Raw genomic sequence first — 27,500 nt, forward strand, 5'->3', positions numbered from 1 at the left:
TATATATATATATATATATATATATATATATATATTTATATATATATATATATGTATATATATATATATATATATATATATATATGTAGATGCATATATATATATATATATATATATATATATATATATATATATATGTATGTATGTATGTATATGTATATACATATACATACATACATACACATACGTACATGCATATATATATGTGTTTATGCATATATATATATATATATATATATATATATATATATATATATATACATATATAAATGTATATATACATATGTACACATACACATATATGTGTGCGTGTATGCACACACACACACACACACTTACACACATGCTCACACATACGCGCGCGCGCGCACGCACACACACATTTATGTCTCTCTCTCTCTCTCTCTCTCTCTCTCTCTCTCTCTCTCTCTCTCTCTCTATATATATATATATATATATATATATATATACATATATATATATATATATATATATATTTACATTTATATTTATATTTACATATATATATTTATATATATATACATATATACATATATATATATATATATATATATATATATATATATATATATGTATATACATATGTATATGTTTATATATACATTTATCAAAAAAATAAATTTTCAAGTAATCAGAAAGTAAAACTAAAAGAAAACGACCCCTCGGCACCAGAGACTACACATCTATCTACAAGTAAAATTCTCGAGTAATCAGAAAAATTAAAACAAAGCATAAAAGATAGTATTAGAAAAATCACTACTGTATTAGAAAATTACTATCCATTCGACAACCGGCTTTACACCCACGGTCCCTCGGCTCCAGAACATCAACAAACCCAAGATGGCTCTCCCTTTGACCTCCTCCCTGGTCCAGACTCGAGTGATTTCGACCTCCGCCACAGCGTATGGCAAGAAGAACTTCAGGAAGTTTCTTATGTATGGCAAAAGAGGGACGAGACAGTTCAAACAGCAGGTGAAAAGTGATCCTACTTCAGAATTTCATCAGATGTTCAGTGAGTACTTGCCATGCTTTATGTAAACGTGATATTTTGAGAAATATCAATAGATCTGTTTATTTAAGGTACAGAATATTGACAGCTTTGGTAGGTCTTGAGACAGGTTGTAATTAGATGATGACTATAAAGTATTAGTATTGAAAATAGTCGGCACTTAACTAATCTCTCATAACTATTCTGGCGAGATAGACATTAGGTCTTTTTTCCGGCGCCAAGAGGTGTAGTGCTACAGTTTCCCATGACTACGCCCCTATTTATGGGGGCGGAGTCATATATGAGGAACTGCACCTGGCTGATGAGTGTGCGGAGCACTTCTGCCCGTTTTAAAACTGGAAGAAAATGGGAAGTTCAAAGTTGATGCTCCACTGTATGGTGCAAGATTAGTAACTTTGATGATGTTAATGAGGGTACTATTGCACTAAGTACTAGTTTTAAAGTATTTACGCACGCACGCGCATGTATGTGTGCTTAAATGTATATATATTATAAACATACATACAGAAATGTGTACATACATACATACCTATATATACAGTATACACACACACATATATATATTTAAACACATGTATGCACACATGCATATATATATATATATATATATATATATATATATATATATATATATATATATATATATATATATATATATATATATATATATATGCATTTATGTATGTATATGTATATATATACATATATATGCAGAAATATAATATTAAAAATATACACTACTACCATATATAACAATATAGAGTTTAAGGTTTATATGCTTTCATATTAATAGGGCTATGGCTAAGAAGAGTGAAGTTCAGGTTTATCTTTCGTATGTGTACATTTTTATGCGATATGTCATGTAAGGCTTGTTACTGCTTTTCTTATATCATTTATGCCTCAATTTTGGGCAATATTCAGGCCTCCAAAAGTATTCCATGACGAATAATATACGGGGAAGTATCTCATGTTTTATATACAGAATGTGTTCGAATGGTTAGAAGAATATTATGAAAATATATATTAGGTTTTACATAATCATTTTACTTATTATGTATGTATAATTGAATATGCACACGTAAACCTATATATCCTTTTGAATGTAGCTGATATCAATCAATAAATAGTGTCATTTTCAAAATATTTAAAGAAGTGTGACCTTCGAAACCATTGTCGATGGACGATTGAAGAAGTATGATGGGATTCGCTTAGGGCCCGTGCATTTTCAACTGATTTCGATAGTTTTCCGTCGTTTGATTTGTAATTTGAAGATGTTGATAACTAACAACTTGTAATTATTGTTATTTCCTAATGTTACATTAGTAAACCAGTGATTTGTTAATTGATACAATTCAAAAACAAAATCAGATTCGTCAACTCGAGTACAATTCATAGGAATGGGGGTGGAGCCGCACCTGTGGCAACAGCGTAGAAGCATCGGCAGCATTGCTGTCGCGATTGGCCGGGAGAAGTGTCATAAATGAAAAAAGCGACACCTTCTTGTGTAGATAGACATTTTCTTGGGACCTGAAAAAAGGCCTATTGAGTCTGCCTGGAAAATGCATAGAATAGTTTTAATTCCGGTATAGGTCCAGTTCCACGCAACCTTTTAGTAGAAGGTAAATTTTGTGTTATGGAGAGGTTGAACGGAAATAAGAAACGTTTCATATGCAAAAGGTGGGGTGGCTATTTAAAATTGAAAAATTACCAGTTTTATATATATATGTATAGATAGATAGATAGACAGACAGACAGACAGACAGACAGACAGACTGACAGACAGACAGACAGACAGACAGACAGACAGACAGACAGACAGACAGACAGACAGACAGACAGACAGACAGACAGACAGACAGACAGACAGACAGACAGACAGACAGACAGACAGACACAGACAGACAGACAGACAGACAGACAGACAGACAACAAGTTTCAGGAGTGCCTTATGACTTTCTGATAATGCAGGAGATACAGCCTAATAAATGTGGCTGATTTCCCACAGGTCGTCCGAGATTGTTGGAGATTAGGGGGTAGTTTGAAAAGAGGCCTAATTCATAAACTAGACATTTGCCATCTTTTCCGATGGCATTTAGGGTGTCGCGCGATGCGATGCAACACTTAAGGCTTTCCTGTGTTTGGAGGCAAGACAGGCTGCTAAGCTCGACCCACTTCTGGGATGTAATAGGAATGTTTGCAATTAACGGCTAGCTGTTTTACAGTACTGATTATTTTTTCGACTAGTACAGGGTATTTTGAAATAAAATATCCTAGATGAATTTTGCTATCTTATGGTGGGTTGTGCGGTGTTATATATATCCAACATAAGTACGATTATGCATAAAATATCCGAAGTAGGAAGAATGCATCTGGCAACTCAATAAATATTTACCGCCTACTCGATTCCTGTCACACAAAAGATGTTGCAGAAAAGGTGCCAAATCAAACGAACAATGTGAGTCACCAGGATAATGTGTAACATACATCAGGAAATCAATGAAGTAGTGAAACCATGAAGTATATATATATATGAGTGTATGTCTCTATATATAAATGTATATATCTGTATGTATCTGTATATGTCTGTATATGTCTGTATATGTCTGTATATATGTGTGTGTGTGTGTGTGTGTGTGTGTGTGTGTGTGTGTGTGTGTGTGTGTGTGTGTGTGTGTGTGTGTGTGTGTGTGTTGTTATGTATTAACATACACTAAATGATATATGCTATTAACACTACAAGTTCCTATGTATAAATTGACTAACAATTATTATGTTTGTGATACCCGTGCAACGATGTGCAATCCGTTTTCTATGACCGGTCAAATGTATGCCCTAGCGGCGATGTATGTAACCCCTCAAGGCTTAGCAACAATAAAGAGTAGACATAGAAGAGACTCTTTCTTCAAACCCTACATTAAACGGGTTTATCCAAGACTTCGTGATCCCTACTTTGGCGAACGAGGATGGGAGATAACGAAGCACATATCTTATGATTTCAGGTGAGATATGAACTGATGTATACTGTTTGGGAGATAGATGAGAACACCCCCAACATGTGTGTGTGTGTTTATATTTTTATTTATAAATTAATTTATTTTTTATTATTATCTTTATTATTATTGTTATTTTTGTTTTAATTGTTATTGTTATTGTTATTTTTATTGTTATTATTATTATTAATTTATTTTTTATTATTTTTTTAGATTATTCACATCAGTTACATTGTTTTATTGGTATTCTCATTTACTTTTAGGTCGTGGTGTGAGGCCAGTTGGTGAACTTGTGGGGAAGAAGTACGAAGTGATTCCTGAAAAGATTCCAGAGCTAATAGTACCTGACTTAGAAGGGTTTAAGGTAAGGTTCATGACTTTTTGTAGAAGCCTGTATGTTTTGTGTTTGCTCTCTTATCTTTTTTTCTTTTTTTGTTTTTGGATTGTTGGATAATTTTCTTTCTATAGTATCTTTATTTACTTTATTTTCATGCTTTTTGGTTGATTTCTCATTCTTTCACATGTATGGTCTTTTTGGGATATTTCTGTGTATTTCTTATCTGCCGGCCAAAGTTTAGGTCCTGATAGCTGGTCAGGGGATTGTAAGGAAATAAAAATGGTTGAAGAAAAAGAGGAGATAAGAGAAAAACCATAAAGAAATACTAAAAAGTGTTAGTCAGAAAAGATATGACTATTTCATGGATCTGTCTGTGGCTTCAGTACAAGCACTGAATATGGATCCCAGATGAATATGTATAGTTTTCTCACTACGGCTAATTTTTAAAATTATTATATGTCCAAACTCTTTCAAAATGATTTTTTTGAAGATTATATAAATTTTTATTGAACAAAACTATCCTTATTTTTGATATATATAATTTTTTTTCCTCTCATTTTTAAGATCAGCTTATGCAATGATGTTAGTACAGAATATAAAAGCAAGAAAATTTTACCCATGTTGAAGACTCTTGCTACTAGTTAATCATCTTTCATTTGATAAGCTTATTTACTGATTTTTTCTCTTATGGTCTTTGAATTCCTTGATTTTATATATACATGCAGCAATAATATTTTATTCCAAACATTTCAGCTCAAACCCTACGTATCCTACCGCGTGCCAGATGTCGTCCAGGGAGAATTCCGTCCCCAAGACCTTTTCCACGCAGTGTACAGCCAGAAGATCGCAGAGGACTTCAAAGCTGGCAAGCTAGATGAGGAGGGCAGACCCCTAGAGCCATCGGAGGAGGAACAGCTCACTCCGGAAGTTGCGAAGGAAAGGGCACTGAAGATAGGGTCAGACAGGTTCTGAGCTTTGGACGTGAGGAGCTTGGCTATTGCAAGGAGTGGCATTAGCTTGGTGGCATCATTTGTATATAAAGATGATTGTGTTGTATAGGAAAGTTCGTTAAATTATTAGAGAAATGTGAGTCTGGCTTTTTTTTTTTTTTTTTTTTTTTTTTATGTTATTATTTTTTTTCTATTATTATTTTCATTGTTATTATTATTAGTAGTAGTAGTATTGTTAATATTACCATTATTATTGTGATTATTATTATTATTATTATTGATATTAAAGTAATTGTTATTAATTATTTGATACTACTACTGTCATTTTCATAATTAGTTGTGCTATTATTCTAAAATTTATTTTTATTTTATATATCTATTTAATTATTCTTTTACTAAATATGACCATATATGGAAAAATAAAAAAAACTTTGTAAATAAGGTTTAAGTCATTTGTTCAATGTTTTGTACAGTGTAAATTGTATTAAAAATTTTGAGAAAATACTTATTTTATTAAAGGAACCTCTAGGTGTATTATTTCTTTTGTCATTGTCATTGTTATCATCAGTCACCACTCATCATCAGTCATCTTGACCAATCATCATCATCATCAGAAATCTCCTCCCAATACCTTGTTCGTTGTAGTTGTGTGGGGCTTCGGGGACGGAAACTGAGGCCAAATGTAGGGATTGCCCCTACCTTGGTCTTTTGCCCTCACCTCAACTAATTTTGCATTGTCTTTTCTTTCTTCTTTCAGCATTATGATTAAGTGCATTTTTCAACACTGGGAAGCTAAAGCAGACAGGCAAGGGATCTATATCCATAACATCTTCATCAGCAAAACTTCAGGGTGCAGACTTGGTCCAGAAGCAAAATGAGGCTATTTTCACCACAGGGAGTTTCCAGTATTATACGTACACAAGTGAGTGTAACATTTGTGTGAGGGGTTTATTTTATTGATTATTGATTATTCTATTGTCAACTGAAAGCTTTTGAAAACTTGATCAAAATGTCCTGCTTAGTGAGTCAACATTTATGAAGCTGATATTAGACTTTGGGGTTGATGTCTTACAGGCCAATGTTGTGTATGCAGTACAGAGTTACAGTAGTCTATGTTGGAATGTATTGGTTGAGAAGAAACAAAGGAAACACAGTTGCATTACATATCTACAGCACACCATGGTAGACTATTCCCTGTACCAGGATAACATCATTATGTCATGCACAGTCAAGCCAGTTTTAATCAGTTTTGCACATTTTGGGCCCTTGGTTACAGTCACTGAGAAGAAAGCTGATGGCAGATAGGTTTAAAGCTACATATTAATGGTTAGGCTAATATTAATGGTTGAAACAAATAAATGTGTTAAACATTTAAGCTCATAAAGCACTCTGGTAAAGTATTACGGTGAAAAGGGTAAATGAGGTAACAATTAGGATAAAGAGAGTTAAATGTCAAAGGTTATAGAGTATTATAGAATAGTATGATTAATAAAGGAAAAGGTTAAGGGTATATGGCAATTGATGAAATGGGGCGTATATGTTGCTGTGGGTTATAAGAAAATAGCTTTAAGGAAAATACAGGTAGAGATGGCAATTGGAAAAGTAGCAGAAGAGTCTGGGGGATGAGGTAAAGGGATTGGGGGAAGGAGGTGAAGTATTAGGAAGAGTGTCAGGAGGGGAGGAATCCGGAGAAGGACACTGTTGCGACAGAAGCGATTCACATGAATATCCAGGTGGTAGAGGTAAGGATAAGGGAGAATGAAAAGGGAATGGATTAAGGCAAATACTTTGAATGTAGGACTAGGAATAAAGGGATTGGAAGATGGAACTTTTGTATGTCTTCAATAATTTCAGGAGGGGCTTTGGGTACGGAGGTCTGAGAAGCAAAAGTTCTGTCGTGAGAAGAAGAGGGGATAGATGTTCAAGGAGCAGAGGAAAAGGAGGGTGTAGAAGAGGGTGTGTGGAAGGCGAAGATGGGGTAGAACCTTTAGGTTGTGTGGAACGACGGGTAAAGTGAGGGGGAGGAAGGGTAGACATCGATGAAGTGGTAAAGATTGGAGTATCTGGATTTAGAATGGAAAAGGGGTTTGACTGGGGGATAGGGAGAATAGAGGTAGGATGATTCAGGACAGAGGGAAGATATACTGGGGAGAAGCACACATCTTTTGGAGATGGGAGGGGAGCAGAGGGAAGGACTGTCTTGAAATATGTAAATAGAGAAAAACCTCATCATTATGCTTTCTGTCTAGCCTCACGTAGACTGAGGCCTAGTTTGGATCAGAACTGCTACCTCACATTTGAGATTATAGGCAGAGCAGCTCCAATAAAATACCACAAGTAGGTGACTGAGCAGGCCAATTTGAATGGCCATGACGAGGTTGGGCCCATAGAGGGCACATAGAGGGCACCGGGCTGTGGAGTGAGTGTTTGGCTGGGTGGCCAAAATGCCAACATTTCTGACATTGATGGGGAAGGGTAGGCAAATATTAACAAATAAATTTTCCAAATTTTATTTTTGTCTTGGACATCTTTACAGTTGTACATCATTATTTCCTCCAAACAAAACTTCTAAAGAATCGTCTAAAATGAACATTAGTACCCTTGAATTGTAATGAAACAAACTGACTATTGTTTAAAGCCTAAAGACTATGATATAAAACCATCACATACCAATTGGTAACATTACAAATTATTTAAGTATATCAGCACATAATGACACTAATGGAATCATTTAACTGAGACTATGTGACAAGTCAAAGCACTTTATATTACTAACTACATGACATAATAAATTCTTTAGTAAAGAGATGACAATCAGATTCTCAAATGTCATATGATAAAATCTTTAGGCAGTCTATATTTCAGTCCATGATAAATACATACAAAGTATTAAAATAATTTAATTTTAGCTAATAATATAGACACTTCACTCTCGGCAAAACTCTACTTATTTTGTTAAGCTTAGTAAAGGGTACATAAAAATTTATATATAAAAAACTAATAAGTAATGAAAAACAAACAAAGATAAGAACACCAAAGTAACATCCAAGATAAAGGAAAAATACCAAGTTTATCATCAAAGTGAGTTATGAATGAGATAGGTTTCTCTCATCTGATTATAGATTTATCACCAGATAGTACTGCAACTTGCTGTCTTGCATTCCTGTGAAAAGTGGCAAGTTATAACTGTACCTTTGTTCATTCTATTTGGAGATTACAATTAATTATTAGTGAAGCACAGCAGAGAAATGGGACTGGAAGTTTATTTCAGAAATATATTATACTGTCATGATTATTTGCGTTCCAATCAAAATTTTCCCTTGAATCATTGTGAACCGAGACAAGGTTAAGAATCGTTCTTGCAACTTTTTGTAGTGCATAAATTATTTTAGATCAATTTTACATATGATCATTTCTGTAAGTAAGTACAAAGGAGCAAAATTATGACTAAGCAACTGGAAAAATGAGCATATAAACCTGTCTAATTAGCTGCTGTTTTTCTGATCACAGACTATCTCCTAATTATATATCTATACATGATTCCACTTTCCATTCATGCTCGTTACCATACACCAGGTTCATGTAAAGTAAATTCCAAAAATCACTTAATTACAATCATCTGAGACTATATATATTTTTACATCAATAAACATGCTTGTGATTCTCATTTTACACTATACAGACTACTATATGAAAGATGTCCTCAGAATACACTTGGTCACCTAAAGAGAATCGTATCTTAAGTTAATCACAGACATTGGGGGCCTGCGGCTTACATGGTATAAGGCCAAATGGAAATGTTTTTGTGCTTAGTCTATCCATCAATAACAGTTAGAGTAATTACCTTATGCTTTACAATAACTTCTGGATATACAGGGCAAGCTCACTGAGCAACCCATTTCAAGAGTTAACACAGAACCTGAGCATTATCTACAATACAAATATGAAGTCTTTGCAGAGTGGATGAAACAAAGTACCTTATGTTTTCACTGTTTATCCACCATTATGTGACCATGTATATGCTGACAAATACAATCTCAATGAAGTTGTCATTACAGAAGTAAGTGAACTACATAGCATGAGACCACAGTGTTCACTTATCAATAAATAACTTAAACACGAAGTGCATACCTTCATATGCAAAGTATAAATGATCCTGAAACAAAATTACAAATCTAATAAAGCATAATATGCTAACATAACCTGAACCAAAATTATCACAGCTGCTATTACCTTCATCTTGAAATATCAACATTACTTTTAAAGAATCATAATTGCATTTTCCAGCTACAAGCTTTACATATAAAAAGAGGCAGGAATAGAATACAAAAAAAAAAAAAGGATCAACAGATATTTTGGCCATTTACTCCATCAATTTCTTCCTTCTTAAATGATATATGTGACCCAAACATTCTCCAAATACAGGAACGGTCTTGCATTCATCAACCATTATAAAAAACTATCAAAAAAAAGGAAATGACCAATTTTAACTTCAATTTGTGCAAATCATAATAATGGTCTACCTCTTTATAACAATCTCAGACCTGGGTTAGCTGCATTAAAAGCAGGATTAACTTAAAGAGGGGTATCGCACATTTTTTCATATAGAACCAATTTTCATGTGATGCTGAATGTGCCGCCACCCATTTTCAAGGGCAGTATGCAGTATGCATGTAAACTAAGATTAATTTTATTTCATGCTCTACTACCTACTACCTACGGAGCAACTGACCTGCCAAACACACACTTTACAAGAGCCCATCTAATATCAACATAAAAGACATCTACTCCTAATGCTCAATTTCTTTGCAATTTCATTTAAAGAGTGTTCCCTACAGTGTAACAGCAACCCCTTACCACTCACAAGAAACATAATGTTACTAAAAGATCCCATCTCTAATGGTTTTCATAAATTCAAAATTATAGTATTTACCAATTCCCAAAGTACTGCTGTTCACTTCTTTACTCATACGATACCCCCCATATGCTGCACTGTACTAATTGTATTTCCTAAAACAAAAGGACAAAATGTATTTTGCAAATAGTTCCCTCTCTCTCTCTGGCTGCCTATGATCATGATGCAAATACGTTTGAGAGAGGGAGGGAGGGAGGGGGGAAAAAATAGCAACAAAGTGAGCTACAAACTGAAGAAATAAATGCCTCTTACAAGATGAGTGTAAGGAACCTTCTGGCCTCCTTCAAGCACACATACTACTACACACAAAAGACAGATACTCTGACCTACTCCTGAAAACTGTTGTGTATGGAGGAAATAAAACAATTATGATAAATAAATAAAATAAAATAAATCATGCCATAAAAGATGTGACTATGTGGTATGACTAGATATGGAAACATTTAAAAGAGGAATGCAATGACATGTCATGGCTCTTTTGAGACCTCCAAATGGAACAGGATGAACACACTTGTTCTTTCCCATCTCTATAAACAGTATTATGCACTACAGTGGGAAAAAATTCATATTGTAAAAGACAAGAATTCTGATCTCAGAACATGAGTGATGGCGCTCGCTTCGGCAGCTTTGGCCGAAGTAAGAATCAATTATTTTACACACGCATAATGACCATATCATACAAAAAGAACAAAGTAAATACAAAGGGCACTTATGATGAAAATAAATACCAGAAGAGACTGTAAAGAGATGACATAGCTACAACCCTTTTTAAAAACTCATACAAAAGCATTATTGACTAGTAAGTTCTCTTAAATCTGTATCAACAAATCTGCCTCGGCTCTATCTAATCTTGGCATTTTGAAATGCATTCCTGTTCCTTTAATCTATTATCTTTCTTACTAAGTCTGGATACTGAAATGATACAATGAAAAATAAAATCATACAGAATCCCATTAACTAGTTTATAAATATAAATAAATAAGCTCTCATACAGATACACACATGCTTGCAAGTATTATATTTGTCTGCATACAGGCTGTGACTTTTTCACGTGATGAGAGATTCTGATATAGTAACTACAAAAGGACAAGCACACACACACACACAGGCATACATATCTGTTCAAACATACAAACAGTCACATTACCTAGCAAAGTAATTAACTGTACTAATGTTGCCCTATGGCTGTTTGTTTTTACTTTGAAAAACTCAGGAATCCTACCCAAAGATCTGACCTTCATTCAATCACAATAATTTCTGAGATAAATAAATAAATAAATAAATAAATAAATAAATAAATAAATAAATAAACAATAACAAAACCACCCTTGGAAAAAAAAAAAAAAAAATGTTGAAGAAAAAGTGGAAATTTCCATCTCCATCTCCTATCTTACTTTGGTTTACTATACTACCACTTATAAAGCTCATTTCCATACACACTCTTTGCATTATAATAATATAGTTTGCTTTTCACTGCTGGGTTTAAACTGGCTCTTTAACTCCCCTGCCAATACTATGATGTCTCCACACCACGCAAATCTGTATCACCCTTCCAAGGGTGATAAAAATTTGGGAATGAGTTGAAGCTACTTGTCGTACTTCCGTGCAGACCTGGCATGTTTGGGTCTCGGAATACCTGATTTCTTTCTAAGTGGTTTGGCAGCAGGTTTTGTATACACTTCAGGACTGTATGTCTTGTAGACCTGCCACATATCCCCATCTTGGTTCTGGAACATAAATCAGAAGGTTATAAGGCTTTATTTCATGGCTGACAATCATTGGCTGATTTTGATCCTATCATGATATAGCTATCAGATGCACGTTGATAATACCAAGAACTATGCAGCTGTTCTACAGAATATCAATGATACAATGTATGCATTACAACACATCTTTACATACAAGTGTGCTTACATGTATTATGTGTGTGTGGCCAAAGCCACCATCCCTTTGGGCAAAGAATCATGCCCAATGGGACTTCTTGTTAATGGAGAATTGGACTTCTTGTTAGTGGGAAATATATGCAAGCCTCAATCCCTTTCTGGGTCAGATTTCAGGAGGATATATGTATATGTGTGTATATGTACATTTTTATGTATGTGTATATACATGTATTTCTAAACTTTTGTGCTTATAAGACCAAAGAAAGATACATGTATGTAGAAGATGAGCAATCCAATAATATAAAAATACATTTAATTCAGCAGTACGCACACAATAGCGAATAAATTCATGACTTGAAAGCATTCTATTAGAACTGAGGCAATATTCTCAGCTTCAAGATATAAAAATTGAATATCCCATTTAGGTTGTAAACTAACCATCAAAATGGTAAAAGAGCAAGTTTCCATCCTATAAGCTACCAAACACTGAATTATATTATTACAGGAAATGCATCTAGGAAATTTGTTTATAAATCCAAAGTAATTCTCACTACCAAAGAAGAAGAATTACTTTACTGTCTTCACTCTAATAAAAAATAATACCTATATAAGGAACTATCCATAAAAGCAGCAACAATACATACATCAACAGCTCCACTAAAGGCTTAGAGGCAGTCAGATAGCATGTCAAGAAACAGCTGTATCATGCAGCAACTCAAGTTTTTAAGTAAAATAATTAGTCCTCCGAGAGGATTTAAATGTATCCCGTAAATAATAATTTTCACACCAAGATATGTTATTAAGTGAAAAAAAAAAGGTTACACATAAGAACCAATATCATCATTTTCATAAAACCTTTGCTTCCAATACAGTGATTACAAAAAATTAAGCTAAGTTTACACGGAAATCAATTAAAAGCATTCTACTCCCTGTAAACTTCAACTAACATCCGGGTTTACCAATTTATTACCAAGATAATATTAAACTTTTCATAACTTACAAAACGTATGAAGTCTAAAGTCCCTCCCATGAATAACCCAAGCATTACCCTCTATGATTCCAAATCACCGACACTTCTCTTAACCCCGTGGTTTCCAACCCGTGGGATGTGCCCCTGAATTTCTGCTTGGGAGGAAGGGAAGGCTTGATAAAGAGGGTAATTATGTATGAGCTCTATGAATTATGGTGGAATCTGAGAAACTCTGTGGGGGGAAAAAGGGCAACCATCACTTAGTGAAGGGTAGGTGTATTTTTGTCCTGAGATAATTATTGGCATGAGCTGCCTATGCCAGTAAAATACAATATTTGAGGAAGGGGCCCACACAGAACAGGTTGGAGACCAGCTTTAACATGGTTTTATCATTTTCATTTTATTTACACATAGATGGCTTCACAAATGCTAAGTCAACCAAACACTAGGCCTACAGTTTTTGTTAATACCCATTTAATACACTTCATGAATATCAGGAATTTTTTTATAATAAGTTATTGATGTTATTTCTATTACCTTTAATAATATCTTCATTATAATATTAGCAATACTAACAATAACATATATTCTTTTAAATTGAAGAAATGGGGTAAATAAAAGAGGTCAGGTATCTTGTACAATTGCCTAATAAGACCTTCAGTAGTCTTCTTCATTGAAAAAAATAAACAAAGCCACCACAATACATAGTGCATATATTCATGCACTCAATGCCTTAATAGGGTAATAGGCAAGCTCTTTTGCCGCTACATAAACCTTTTGAAATTTTCAGACAAAGTGTAAAATATTCTAGATATGGAAGTCTATTACGTAATTTTTCCTCTTTTGATAAATTCCCTTAAAAGATGATGCCTAAATCAAAACACCAATGCAACTTCTATAAGGAATCAGATGTAAATAGTGACAAAAAATCAGATATTACAGAAGGTGAAATTGACCTTAACAACCATAATTTTCCACTGTATTCTGAAAAACACCTTTAAATGATGAAATTAATTGAAACCCTAATAAGCAACTGCATCTTACAGTATTGTTTTGGTATAGTGTAAATAAACAAATAGATAAATCAATAAACAAGTACACAAAACCAATAAACAGAAAAGGAGAAAGAGAGCGAGAGAGGACGCTACTATGAATAAGTGAAAAACGTGACAAACATAATATGAATTAAGAATAAGGAAATTAACCCAATAATGACGGGTGTCCCATATATGAGACATGAAAAGCAAAACCCAAAGACCACAATCACGATCACGACATACAACGCACATTCCCAACCCTACATTTCTTATAACAAACAAAATCTGGATCCTTTCCCGTCAAATACTTGAGGACAACCATGAAATCCTCTTCCAAGCACATTATTTTAAAAAGTTAAACTGTCTACGTCAAGATACACATCAACCCTTAAACATGGACTTTGTGCAATATTTTTTCCCACTATCCAGAATTTTTGACTGAGGACCATATATCTATTAAATCAAAATAGACATCCCTCAGTGAAAAGTGGTTAATAACATATCTTTAATTACAAAAAAACATTTAGGTATGAAAACGAGACGAGGCAAAGAAAAGGAAGAAGAACAAGAAGAAATTAATTACAAAAACATTTATGTATAAAAAAAATAATGATGCTGAGGAAAAGGGAAGACAAAGAAGAAGAAATATATTCAAAAAGAAAATTATGATATATATAGGTCTGTATAACATACAGCTATGTACAGATGAGTCTGATCTTACACAAAAAAACAACTAAAGCACAGACAGTTACAAAAGCTTTCTTTTTAAGTATGTTAATTAATTAAACAAAAAGCATAATTTCTATAATAAAAAAAATGCAGGCCAATGAACGTTAAAGCTTTCTTTAGGCATTCACCAAACAGCATTTTTCATATACCTGTATACATGAAACCAATTAATAATAAAAACTGGCAAAAGCAATGGGATTATTTCTGATATTGGTACACATAATAAAATATCACTGGTGATGATGATGATAAATGGAAAAAAGAGAGACCAAAACAAAGATCAAAAATAAATAAATGATAAATAACAATAACAACAAAGTCCATCTAAATAATCTTCGTCAATATGATATGCATCTTCTACAAACACTATGAAGACTAACGGTCAAAGCAATAATAATAATGAAAGAAAAATTGTAATCAGAATGCCAGTTTTACAATCCCCAAAATTTGTTAAGGCCTGTCATCAATAAACCAAGATGAAAATAAAATCCTAAGACAGATTTACCAAACTGTCCATCTGACAAATTAATTTTTCACCAATTTAATCATCTGGGCCATATTTAGAACAAGGTGCATAGGGCCATTTCCAAGGTCTCCATACTGACTCAGTTGTTACAACAAATATAATTATTTACCTCATTTAAGATCCAAGCTATGACAAACCCACTTTAATAATCAAAGGTGTTATTTGCCGACTTTCTTCATCTTAGATGAAGTGGATACTTGTCCACCACAACCCTTTGTGGGGAAGTTCTTCATATGCTGGTTTCTACGTCCACTTGCAAGCAGTCATTCCAAATTCACTAGTTATTCAAGTTGATATACTAGGACCAAAAGACTTAGCTAGCTGGCTTTCCAAAACCACTGGCATGATGTGTGCAATTCATTGTATGAAAGACTCACTAACAACTCCAAGTGCCCTTCCAACTGCCCCAAAATGTACATAGATACTTCACAAGACAAAGAACACTAAGCATATCTCTCTATACTTGATTTTCTCTAAAGAACAGTTTTCAGTAATACATTTATTGGCCTTGTATTAGTCACTGTTTTGATTTTTCCATGGTAAGTGAGGTACTTAAATGTATATATTTTTCCAAGTGAAGTTGAGAGTAACAGTCCCAGGCCAATGGCAGCATTAGCCTGTTTGCGCCCTGCATAATTCTGGGTCTACATTTTGGCTTATATGGGTTTCTGTAAGCATTCTTACAAACAAATATTCTTAGGAGTAATGTGACCTATCAAAAAGCTTACTTTCATTCATGAAAATCTCTTAATATTATGTCCCTATTCATCTATACCTAAGATCATGTTTGACTTTTGAGTACCTGTATCACAAAGATTTCTCAAAACTTATACTGAAAATGAAAAATCTGAAAAAGGAAAAAGAAGAAAGAAAAGGATGGGAAAAAATAATGAAAAAGAGTTCTTTTTATTATATATTTGCTTCTCTCTTGCATTTCCTTGCCTGACAAACTAAAATCAAGGCAGAAAAATCTGGTTTCCTCATAAAAAAATTTCAAAGCTGCACACAATAAGACAGAACATGACAAAAGCAAATTACACAAAAATAAACAAAAAAGCTGCCTTTCGACAATGAAAGAACAAACATTAACTACTTTACAAAAGTGTCTGAAGGAAAATTACTTGCTATGGTTGTTAAAAAGCAAATTAAGGTTTAGCTTTAGCTGAACTTATGCAAAGACCTAAAAATTTCACAGGTGCATACTAAAGCTATTACTATGGGTATATTGCTCACTGACTCTGACCCATGGTATGCTCTCTGTGTCTGTCAGATTTCTACTGTCATTCCACCTGCAAAATGCTTCTGTACTTTACACTGAGTAACTGATTTCAAATACCATAGCCTCGGTTATAAAAAATTGCAGATTGCTCCATTATATCTCCATTAAATGCATATTTTTCAAAAAAATCTTTATTGATACTCAAACATGTAACTTTTTCTATTAATTAAGATAAAAAAAAAGATAAAAGAGCATCTTGAAATACATAAAAAGATGAAAAATAAAGGTAAAAATAGCTTCTTGAAAAAGTCCTGATGATGCCTAAAGACACGTTCATTGATAAGCATGCAACTACACACAAAAATAAATTGTGAAAAAATAAACAAAAGATATATCTTAAGATCTTAAGTAAGATTACTTGTCTTCCTTTCAAAGAGGTCAGTCTCTTCATTCTCAGAGCAGACTCCACCTGCACCGAAAATTGACAAATTTACTGATGCATCGACGAACATGCATGCACACAAACATGAGAGTTGGTACATGGTGAGAACGAGAACAAATAATTTCCCAATACAAGACATATGACTGACATTTCAATTCACTTGTTTAAAATGAATCTTTTCTGAAAAATACGCAAGGAACTGTCATCTAATTATCTTGCATTGCAGAATTACTCAATCTCATTCATACCATTCTCTAAATTCATCACAGTGACATGGGACCTGATGGTCATGTGGGCAATAACTAAAAAAAAAAAGACTTGACTCTTAGATAAACATACGAATCAGGCACAAGACAATGCTTATCAAAATCCAATGCTCACATGCGCACAACTAACATTCATATTTTATGCTCCAGGGTTAAACAATGAATATCAAAAAAGGATAAACTAATATTCAAAGATGAGAACAACTACTGAAATGAAGTATGGAATGTGAAAAAAAAGGAAAATGCAGGTCATTGTATTATCTATAATCAAGATTTCCGGCAAAATGAGCTGCATTTCAGGTACATAACGCAAATTGTACCAAGAGTACACATAATGCCTTTTGATAAAATATACTGCAACAGGAACATGTCACAATTTCTCTTTGACTCCCCAAAAATCTATCTTTCCTAAAAAATAGGGTAATGTGAAGCATCCCCTATTCTGAAGAATGTGTAATGTCTAAAGAATTTAAAAGATAAATAATCAATCACTACACCAAACATTGTCAATTTCACATATAAAAAATGATCCATAACATACCTAATCAAACATTACTGAACATACCCTCAGCTCAAAACCTTAACTCGGAGCACTGGAACATTATCAAGACTCCCACTATCAACTTTTAATTATAAACACAATCATACAGACAAACAGACACAGAGAAATGCATGATACACACAATTTTTACTAAAACTTCTAGTTTCATGTTTAATTCTGATATTAATCATCTCAAAATATGTTTCTGATATGAACTCCTACCTAATCCATCGAAAATAACTTTTTGCTATCTTCTACCTCTGGAAGTTATCATAATGTAAATAAACAAACATTATTATTACTATCATTATCATCATTACCATTATTTTTATAATTATTATTATTATTATTATCATTATTATTATTATTATCATTATCATTATTATTATCATCATTATAATTATCATTACTATTATCCTTATTGCTAAAACAATGTTCATATTAATTACAATAACAATAATATTAATAATAATAATAATAATAATAATAATAACAATTTTACTAATAACAACAATAATAACAATAACAACAATGATGATGATGATGATGACATTCCATTCTATTTAACATTGCATTTAAATTCAGAAATATCAGATGAAAGAAAGGAAACCCCCCCCAAAAAAAAACAACATAATATGAATACTAAGAAAAATACATAGTGACCCACAATATGAATAAACAAATGCAAATTTTCATTCACTGCTGAAGTTACATAACATGATGTTAAAAACGAAAAACTTGAAATTAAAAAGAACAGAAATATGTCACTACTTCCACAAAATTACTATTTCGAGTGTCTAGGGCTTTAGAAAAGAGGGATGCAAGATGCTGCATTCGCGTGTCATTTGCAGTCGAATAATCATGAATATACACTTTTGGAATACACTGGCAAATAGAGTAAAGAAATGCAATAATAATGAGAATAACTGAGTCTCGCATAAAGGCCAAATAAATCTCCTTTGCTGAAGGATTAAATGGTAGAATTGCAATTAAAAATTCCATCTCCATATGATTAGTTAGAAAAGACCACTGCACCTCTTCCTTCCCTTCTGGCAACTGCAGACCAAAACAAGACAACACTTAGCATTGAAGGAAGAAAAGGGAGGTTGAAAAATGTGTTAAGTAATCTAGACAAAAGAGAGAAAAAAAAAATCCTACAATCTACAAAAAATAGAATAGTATTAGTAGGTAAGCAGGTCTAATTAGAAAAAAATATAAGACTTCATTTTTCAACATTAACAATAATGATAATAATGATGAAAATGATAAAAACAATAATAGATAATACTAATAACAACAACAATTACAATACTACTTCAACTACTACTAATAACAACATTATAAAATTGATAATAAAAATGTCACATTCCCTTGTCCTACCACAATAATGTTTTGTCTTTCAGATATGTCACTGATTTAAAGTTTAACATCAAAACTTTTGTTAATAATAGACAAATCTTAACCTATTGTATCTAGGGGCTCTATGGTCTGTGTGTAGACAAAAATCAGGGTATCAGTCGTATCTGAGAGGTCGCTCTCATGGGTGAGTAGCTCGTAGGTCCAGTCCACATGAAAACTTGTATGAGGTATCAAGATTCCTTGCCCCCTCTTTGCAATATAATTTTCTCTTTTTCTTCTTAAGGCTTTTTTGCTGTTTGTCATTTTTTAAGGCCTATATTTGTTATGCTGTATCAAGATATATCTCTATGTAGTGTCTACAAATGTGTGCAATAACAATAACAATAACAATAAGTAACAAAGTCATTCTTATATATTTTTGCATCATTAAATTTTCTGTAACACACCCTCTGCTGCTGATCATAGTGAGCAACAATAGGATCCTGAGTATAGAAATAGTGTCCTCTTTTGAGACAGTGCTCCTCCAGGAATGGTTCACGGATGGTGCATTCTACCCTTGTTCCATGATTTAAACATTTCCATTTCATAATGCTGACTGCTTGGCATAAACACAAGTCAGTTCTTGAATTAAGTGCTTGGATCTGATTGACATGACCATTACATCACGAAACTAATTGCCTGAGGGCCAGTTGACGTAAATATACCTTCATAAAAAAGGGGGGGGAAGGCTCTGGCACTGTTTCCATCAGTAAACAACTGTGCACTGTACTATCTATGAGCCATGACTGGAAGAGCGCTGGTTCCAGGGAGGACACTTTTTCCATGCTCAGGATCCTATTCCTATATTACTGAAAATCAAATATAAGGAAAATATGAAAAATTATACAAATAACTAAATGTTACTCATCGTTACTGTTATTGCACAGAATTATAGACTATGTAGAAAGATGATATGGAATCTGTCTAAGGAAAACATTCTATTACTATCTTGATACATGATATCAAATGACAAATAACAGACCTTAGAAAATGGCAAAAAAGGAAAAAATGCCCATGCAGAGATAAGAGACAATAATGTAACAAAGGGGAGGCACGGAGTCTTGACATTGCACATTAACGTTCATGTGTACCAAGCCTACACACCACAAATCTGTGAGAGTCGCCAATCAAGTAAGCCTAATGCCTGGATTTTGGGAAACATGCAGACAATGAGGCATCCAAATCCAATGATCTGAAGTCCTCAGGTTTACTCTGTTCTTAATTCTGCAAGGCGTTCCTCTCTCATAATCCCAGAATAGGCCTAATTCATTTATTACTAACCTCTGTAACTGCTTCAGCAAAAGATTGATTTATCATACTATTTTGGAGTCATTAATTCTTTTTCTAATTACAAAAGGAAAAATAAGAAACACGCTTGTGAGTGAAAAAGAATGAAAAAAGATAAAATGCAAAATAATAAGAACAGCATGTCTCCTCAAGCCATTGCTTATGAATTTTCTTTTCCTATCCATCGTTTTTCATCATCAGATAAGGAGCAATGGAGAGTAGAAGACTATCATCTTGATAAATCTGGGGCATTTCCTAACAATAACTGACATGTAAAAAAACAGAAAAGTATTCTTATATATATATGATTTGCCTTTTTCAAGTCTGGGACATATCTTTCTCACAGTTCTACTCATTTGCTCTATAACTGATATCTGACACTGAAGAGAGAGCCTTTGAACCTCATCACACTAATGCAGAAGCACAGGGAAAGCATAAAACACAAGGGGGGGGATAAAAAATCATTATAAGGGAAACCACTTCAACAATACATGGCTGTTAAACATGAGTTGGCTGGACCTTAAGCACAAGCTGTCATGACTGGAAATATACATCCCTTTCCATCGATACCAATTTATCTACAAGGATACGCTTGTGCTTTGCAAAAATGTTTTCAATCTCAATCTAAGCCATGGCACAGCATTAAATTAATGCTTATTTTATGTTCTGAAACTATTCATACTCTAAAGAGCATTTACAGTAGTTTTTTTTACAGGAATGTATTACCACAAAGCTCCCTAGCACCATTCCTGTACAATCAAATCTACAACTGAGAGGATAAATCATTCAAGTGCAAAACTACAGCTCCTACAAAATAAGAAAATAACAATCTTGCTTACCTGATTCTCCTTTTCTGCATCACCATTGTCCAGCTGTTTCCTCATGTTGTTTCCTGTGTAAGCAACACACTTCAGCTGCCATTCACCTATGTCTTCATTCCAGTGAACGTAGCGCTCAACCATGTCCTGAAATTTGAGCCTTGTGATGAACTTTGCATATCATAAACATGAGTATATACTTACAGGTATAGGTAGCTATAAGTAAAACATTTGAAATGTGATTCTGGTGTAAATACAGCTTTGTAATTCTTTGAGGTCCAGTGGTGATGGTTATTACTGGTCAGGGATAATAGCCCAATCAGATTTATCAAATGAGGTTGACTCCATTTAACTTGTGCAGCTACATGGTTTATTCATGCTTGCTAGGGTAGATATTTCTGCTTCTAACCTCTTTTGATTCTTGGTTACATAAAGCCGACTTAGTTGATATTACTGACTCAGCTATCATACCTTATATTTATATTCTTTGTGCACAATATTTGAGCTAAAGTCTTCTTAACTCTTTCTTGTATCTGACAGGTATATAAAGAAAGAAATATTTCACTCCCACAAAAAAGGAGAGAAAGAAAGAAAGAAGAAGAAAAAATATATATCTAAAAATGGTTACCTGATACTCCAATGGAATAAAAGAATCAATGATCAGCTGATGCAACTTGTGTTCCCGAGACAGGTGTCGCACAGACTCCAGAAGAGCCTCCATTTCCCGTTGATGTTCTGCCTGCATATCTCCCAGTTCTGACTTGGCGGCCATCAGCAGAGTCCACACCTTTTTGAGCTTTCTGGTCTTGCCAGCATTCTCTTCTTGTAAAGTGGTATACCTTTCTTCTAGGTCAATTCTCTCTGCCTGTAATGTTTAAGAAAAATGGGATGCATAACTCTTACTATTCAGAAACCTACAAGTAAAACTCAAATAAATCTTCACTGCAACATGTTACTTCCTTCATTTAAATGCCATGTAAAAAATGCTTCATTAAGACCTCTTCAATCAATGGATATATTCTATTGTTTCCTAGTATCTAAAATGCTACATAATAATTAAAACTTATCTTTAGCACCTTCCTCACCCAGAGCCACAAATGCATGCATGTACGCAAGCATCACCTACGCACATTCACGCACTCTCAAACGACGCCTTACCTCTTTTTGCGTGATGGCGTGTCGGAGCTGTTCTTCATGCCGCCTCCTCTCCTCAAGCTCCTTGGCTGATTCTTCCAAAAGTCTCTCCTGTTCCTCTGCTTTCTCCAACAAATTTTCGCCACCAACGAGAATTTTGCGTTCTAGTCCTTGTAACCTCTGTTTCAAGGCCTCCTGCTCTTTCCTGAAAAACAAGGGTTAGTTTTAACTTCCTTATCTAAAAATAAATTGGTCTAACTGTGTATGTGATTTTCTGTCAAAGAAAGTGAGAGAAGTAAGATAAAGTATGCGTTGGCCACTTTGTTAAAGTTGGGAGAGGCCTGACCTTATGAATATTAATTCATACATATGGACATGCACATACACAAAATATATATCTATCACTCTAGCTATGAGTATCTGTCAGTTAGGTAGATAGATAAATGCATATCTACTTCTTTTTTTCCCTTTTCCCCCCCAAATTAGACATGGGGGATTAAAGTTATACATTTACACATACATGTCTTTATGCTGCCATACCACAGCATTCAACAAAACACATACATAAAATATTTATCCAAATTTGAGAAATCTCCTTTGCTTTGCTTCTCTAATAAACCTTTTATTATAACCAATGACCAATAATTCAACTCCTGTGCAAAAATACTACAACTCCACCAGTATATCTGTTATTTTTAGAAACTCACCTACAGTGCAAGAAAAAAAAAAAAAAAAAAAAAAAAAAAAAAAAATGAAAGGAAAGATAAAAAAGAAAAGGAAAGAAGAGAAAAGAAGAGAAGAGAAAATAATAATAATAATAATAAAAAAATAAAGATAAAATGAAAGACAAAAATATGTCCTTCATTTCATTAACCTGAAATTGCTACTTGGAAACGATTAGCGCCCTTGCAATTCCACGTTCAAAATTACTTACTGGGCCTTCTTCAGCTCCTTTTCATGTCTATCCAGGTCACTCTTCACCTTGTTCCTCTCCTCCTCCTCAAGGTCCTTCCTTTCTGATAACATCTTACGTTCCTCTTCGATCTTCTTGCGGATGGCAGCCACCTGGGGTAAAAGAAGCAGGATATAACATGGGCTGTCAATCTCAATCTTTCTGTGAGACTGAAGGAATGCTAACTTCTCTTTATCTCTATATTTCTTTCAGTAGCTGTACAAAATACTTTGCTTTCAACTAAATATTGTTTTACTTTTACACTTTGTGTATGAGTAAAAACATTAGTAATGATTAAATCAGAAAATCACATCATTGAATTAACTGTCCTAAAAGAGATAAATAGATAATTAATAAACATAAGCAATATGCATATCAAGCATAAAACATAAAACAAATAATCATCAAATAAGAAAAAAGAGAGAAAGAAAGAAAGAAAGAAAGAAAGAAAGAAAGAAACAATGAAAAAATCCATCACTTCCAAACACATATCTTTTAATACAATTGAAACAACTTACCTCCTCTTCCTTCAATTTCTTCTTCTTTTTCTTAGGCTTTTCCTCCCCTTCCAGTTCCTCTTCATCAGAATCTTCCTCCTCAGATTCGTCTAAAAGGAATAGGACTTGTATCTTTCTATGTTCTCCAATGCCAATTGTGTTCTAAATGCTCATTAAGTCAGATAACAAACAGATACTTCAAAGCACAATAAAAAAACAACAACTGAATTACTACAGCAAAATTCTATGTATGTCTACTAACCTTTTTCTCTAACTTTTTCGCTGACTAGAACAGGGATAGTAAGTTAGGTTGGACATTATCTAAATCAAGCTAGACCACTTAAGTTACAGTGTGATATAGGCAATACGCAATGTAACTAATTGGCATTCAAGTGCATCTTATACTCCAATCTTTTACTGTAGCATTGACATGATTATAAGCCACTGCATCAATCATAATCATAAAAAAGGAACTAATGTTAACATAATAAAGTAACATTGATTCCTTTTTTAAAAAAACATCAAAATACATCACAAAAATATCATAGCTTAACTGACTGAAAAAAAAAAATCAGCTACAGTAAAAGATGGACCAAAAGTTCATAATTCAGCATTCTAGATTTCTCAGTTAGCCTTATTGCAACTTTTGAAACATTTGCATCAGCACCAACTGATAACATTTAATACTGAGTGTGACAGTGCAGTTGTGTTCATACAAGCACTGTGAGTGAATGTTGGCCAGTAACAAGTGATGTAAGTGAAAAGGTGTCCAGTGGTCCTCTGTCCTCTACATGCATCTACTGATGCTCTAGTGATTGTGGCAAATACTTAAGTATAATTCAAATTAATTTTCTGTGTGTTTCTGCTTATATATGCATATGTTTCCTCTTCTTATAACTGTTAATAATTAATTTTGTACAATGTTTGTGTAACTTGACAAATTAATAAACCAATGGTGATCCTTATATCTAATACAGTTCATATATTTTTAATGTATTTCAGGTATTTGGATGTTTACCTCAGAAAAGGTTTAAAGAACTGTACTAATGAATGTGAAAATGTCATAATACCAACTTCTCTAGACAACAGAAATTCTCCTATAGATATTTTTTGAGATTTTAGAGAATGTGCAACTTAATAAACCTGTGGTGATCCTAATATTTAATACACAGTGCATGTATTTTCAATGAAGCATTTCAGATTTTTCAACTGTCACCCAGTCCATAGAAAGGACATGAAAAACTGTAGTGATGAATGTAAACATAATATATCATCATTTCTTTTGGACAACAAAATTTTACCTATTAATAGCTTTAAACTATTTAACACTAAAAACACCTTGAATTCCTCTGTGGGCTACGTGGTACTGTTTAGGCATTACATTATAATTAATCTCAAAATTTCTTATAAATGGTAAAAGCTTAGGAACATTTTGGGTAAATCATACCCAAGAATACCGTACCAAGATCAAAACTACACTTGTTTCCATCACAATAATGCTTGAAACTTTTTAACTGTCAGAAAGGCCAGATCAGAAAACACAAGAAGGTACTGTTGAATGCCAAAAGGAGTAACCTGGCACTGTCAAAATACAAGAGAAAAAGGTAAGTCTCAAGAGATATGGCAAATGAGCTGAAATGTGACAGAAAAACTGCAAAGAAAATTCGGGAGTATCACAAAGGACTGCTGGGAGAGTGGAGATAAGTGCAAACATGGACATTATTTGCCTCAGTGGGAGACTGTGTGAAGCGAGAGCCTTTGATGTCGAGGAGAAAGGAGGGGTATAGCTGGGATGTAGCTGAATAGGAGAGTAATTCATTACTTTTATTTTCATGATATCTCTGATTTAATTTGGTTTATTCATTAATGTATTATTATATGAATAATGTCTGGGCTATTTTCTGCATAAAGTCAAAGTTGAGCCTAAAAATGGCTCATTATCCAAAATAAACTATAAAATAGTGATATTAAATCTTCGGGAAATTTTGTCTGATAGCTAATCATACAGGTGGTAACTCTTATAGTAAATCCTCCTGAGATTGTATCAATTAATGAACAACATTTTAAAATATTTCTTTCCAGTCTATCATCTTCAAGTATGATTTACATACTCCAAATCATTCAACATTAGCCTACAACTATGATACATACAGCCTGCAGGTGCACTGAAACATCTTGATTTTCCCTCACAAAGGCGAGAAGAATGATTATATATATGATTATGCTAGTAAGATGTAAAATGCAAAGAGAATCTGAACGAACATCTTCCTCAATGAAATATCCCCTAAAAGGTAAAAACGTGCCAAAAAATGGAAAGGGTGCTTCTGTGTTGTTTCCATACTACACTAAAGGTTCCTTTACACATCCTCGATACCTGAACAGTAACATTACAGTACCTTCAAGTTGACCTCTCAGTGTCTTTATCTCATCCTGGAGGCGCCGTAGAAGAGCGTCCTTTGGGTCTTCATTGATCTTGGCTTTGTTGCAGATGTTCTTTGCGCGATTGGCATAGCGCAACGTGCTGATTGTCTCGTCATAGTTGTAACTCGCTGGTCCTATATTTGCACACTATACAGACAAAGAATATTTCATGTAATTTAACTTTCATTCAATTACTTTATAGTTAGGTTCTATTCTTCTGCACAAAAAAGAAGCAATTAGTAAATGATATACAATTAAAGAGCACCTAAGTTAGTCCATAACTACACATCAAGATAAAAATGTCAAATAATTTATTTCAGCTAAAATTCTATTGTATCTGGGTCCTAAATTTGGACAATACACAAGGATAATTACAAATCCACTTATCAAAAAAATCCATTAAATAGATAAATACATACAGGCTGATATAGAAAGACAGATATATACATCCAAAATATAGTTATAGATATCAATGTATATCTATCAATATATCTATTCATATGCGATAAAAATCAGATGTCTTACCATTAACGTTTTTGAGTTGCCTCCCAAAGAATCCTGTAGAAGTCTTGTCAACTTAGAATTTCGATAAGGTATATGCGTCGACCTTCCATCCACCAGAGCCGAAATTACATTTCCCAGGGTTGAAAGGGACAGATTAATTTTACTAGCTTCCTTCAGTCTCTGACCTGTTGCCCCTGTTTTGCTCTGTCGCTCGGAACCCTAAAGAAATGCATACAATGTTAGCTGAAGATTTGCATTATACAAAGAAATATTTCTCTATGATTTAAAACATCTACTAAAATCAGTTCCTCATTCAGTCTGTTCAGGTCTGTTCATAGACATCAGAGGGATAGAAAATATAGTTTTACAGCACTGCACAGAATACACTTACTGCAAGATCTACGAGGTGAAGCTTCCCAACTCTCCAGTGTTGTTGTCCATCCACCCCTCTCTCTGCACACTCTATAGTAATTGTGAAGATAGCGTGTGATCGTGAACTGTGTGCGTTCATGTTGGTTGCTCCGACAGCCCCTGTTAAAAATAAAAGCACAGGAATAAATCATTTTTCCTTGTCACACGTTATGTGATAAAAATTAACACAAGAAAATATAATTTTGTACTCTGAAAACAGGAACAAAGAATCATGTACCTCAC

General features: G+C 33.7%; 2 protein-coding genes across 5 annotated transcripts in view; one reads left to right on the forward strand and one right to left on the reverse strand.

The window, feature by feature from the left end:
• Positions 1–822: 822 nt before the first annotated feature.
• mRpL41 (mitochondrial ribosomal protein L41) lies at positions 823–10,279 on the forward strand. Its single transcript, XM_027367175.2, has 3 exons — positions 823–1,033; positions 4,284–4,384; positions 5,111–10,279. Exons 1-3 carry the CDS (start codon positions 862–864, stop codon positions 5,327–5,329), a joined length of 492 nt encoding a protein of 163 aa, XP_027222976.2. The 5' UTR covers positions 823–861; the 3' UTR covers positions 5,330–10,279.
• The window catches only part of Klp64D (kinesin-like protein 64D), a 27,812-nt gene continuing 8,113 nt past the window's right edge, over positions 7,802–27,500 (reverse strand). Inside the window, exons 5-15 of one of the 4 annotated variants that reach the window (XM_070144335.1) lie at positions 27,238–27,377; positions 26,868–27,065; positions 26,318–26,489; positions 24,184–24,207; positions 23,943–24,031; positions 23,407–23,537; positions 22,497–22,677; positions 21,967–22,203; positions 21,360–21,485; positions 18,871–18,891; positions 7,802–11,949 (exon numbers count right to left, since the gene is read on the reverse strand). In XM_070144335.1, coding sequence (XP_070000436.1) covers positions 11,809–11,949; positions 18,871–18,891; positions 21,360–21,485; positions 21,967–22,203; positions 22,497–22,677; positions 23,407–23,537; positions 23,943–24,031; positions 24,184–24,207; positions 26,318–26,489; positions 26,868–27,065; positions 27,238–27,377 — 1,460 coding nt within the window. In that variant the 3' untranslated portion in view covers positions 7,802–11,808. The remainder of the gene's footprint in view (positions 11,950–18,870; positions 18,892–21,359; positions 21,486–21,966; positions 22,204–22,496; positions 22,678–23,406; positions 23,538–23,942; positions 24,032–24,183; positions 24,208–26,317; positions 26,490–26,867; positions 27,066–27,237; positions 27,378–27,500) is intronic. The other 3 variants (XM_070144338.1, XM_070144336.1, XM_027367165.2) reach the window with 3 other exon arrangements.

This window comes from Penaeus vannamei, chromosome 32 (genome assembly GCF_042767895.1).
Source record: "Penaeus vannamei isolate JL-2024 chromosome 32, ASM4276789v1, whole genome shotgun sequence".
In the NCBI taxonomy this organism is placed as follows: Eukaryota; Metazoa; Arthropoda; class Malacostraca; order Decapoda; family Penaeidae; genus Penaeus; species Penaeus vannamei.

Bases quoted from the DNA above. Each gene is read 5' to 3' on its own strand.
- mRpL41 (XM_027367175.2), top strand. From the start codon at position 862: ATGGCTCTCCCTTTGACCTCCTCCCTGGTCCAGACTCGAGTGATTTCG. The intron at 1,034-4,283 runs GTGAGTACTTGC...ATTTACTTTTAG, and splicing joins AGAATTTCATCAGATGTTCA to GTCGTGGTGTGAGGCCAGTT. The intron at 4,385-5,110 runs GTAAGGTTCATG...CAAACATTTCAG, and splicing joins CTGACTTAGAAGGGTTTAAG to CTCAAACCCTACGTATCCTA.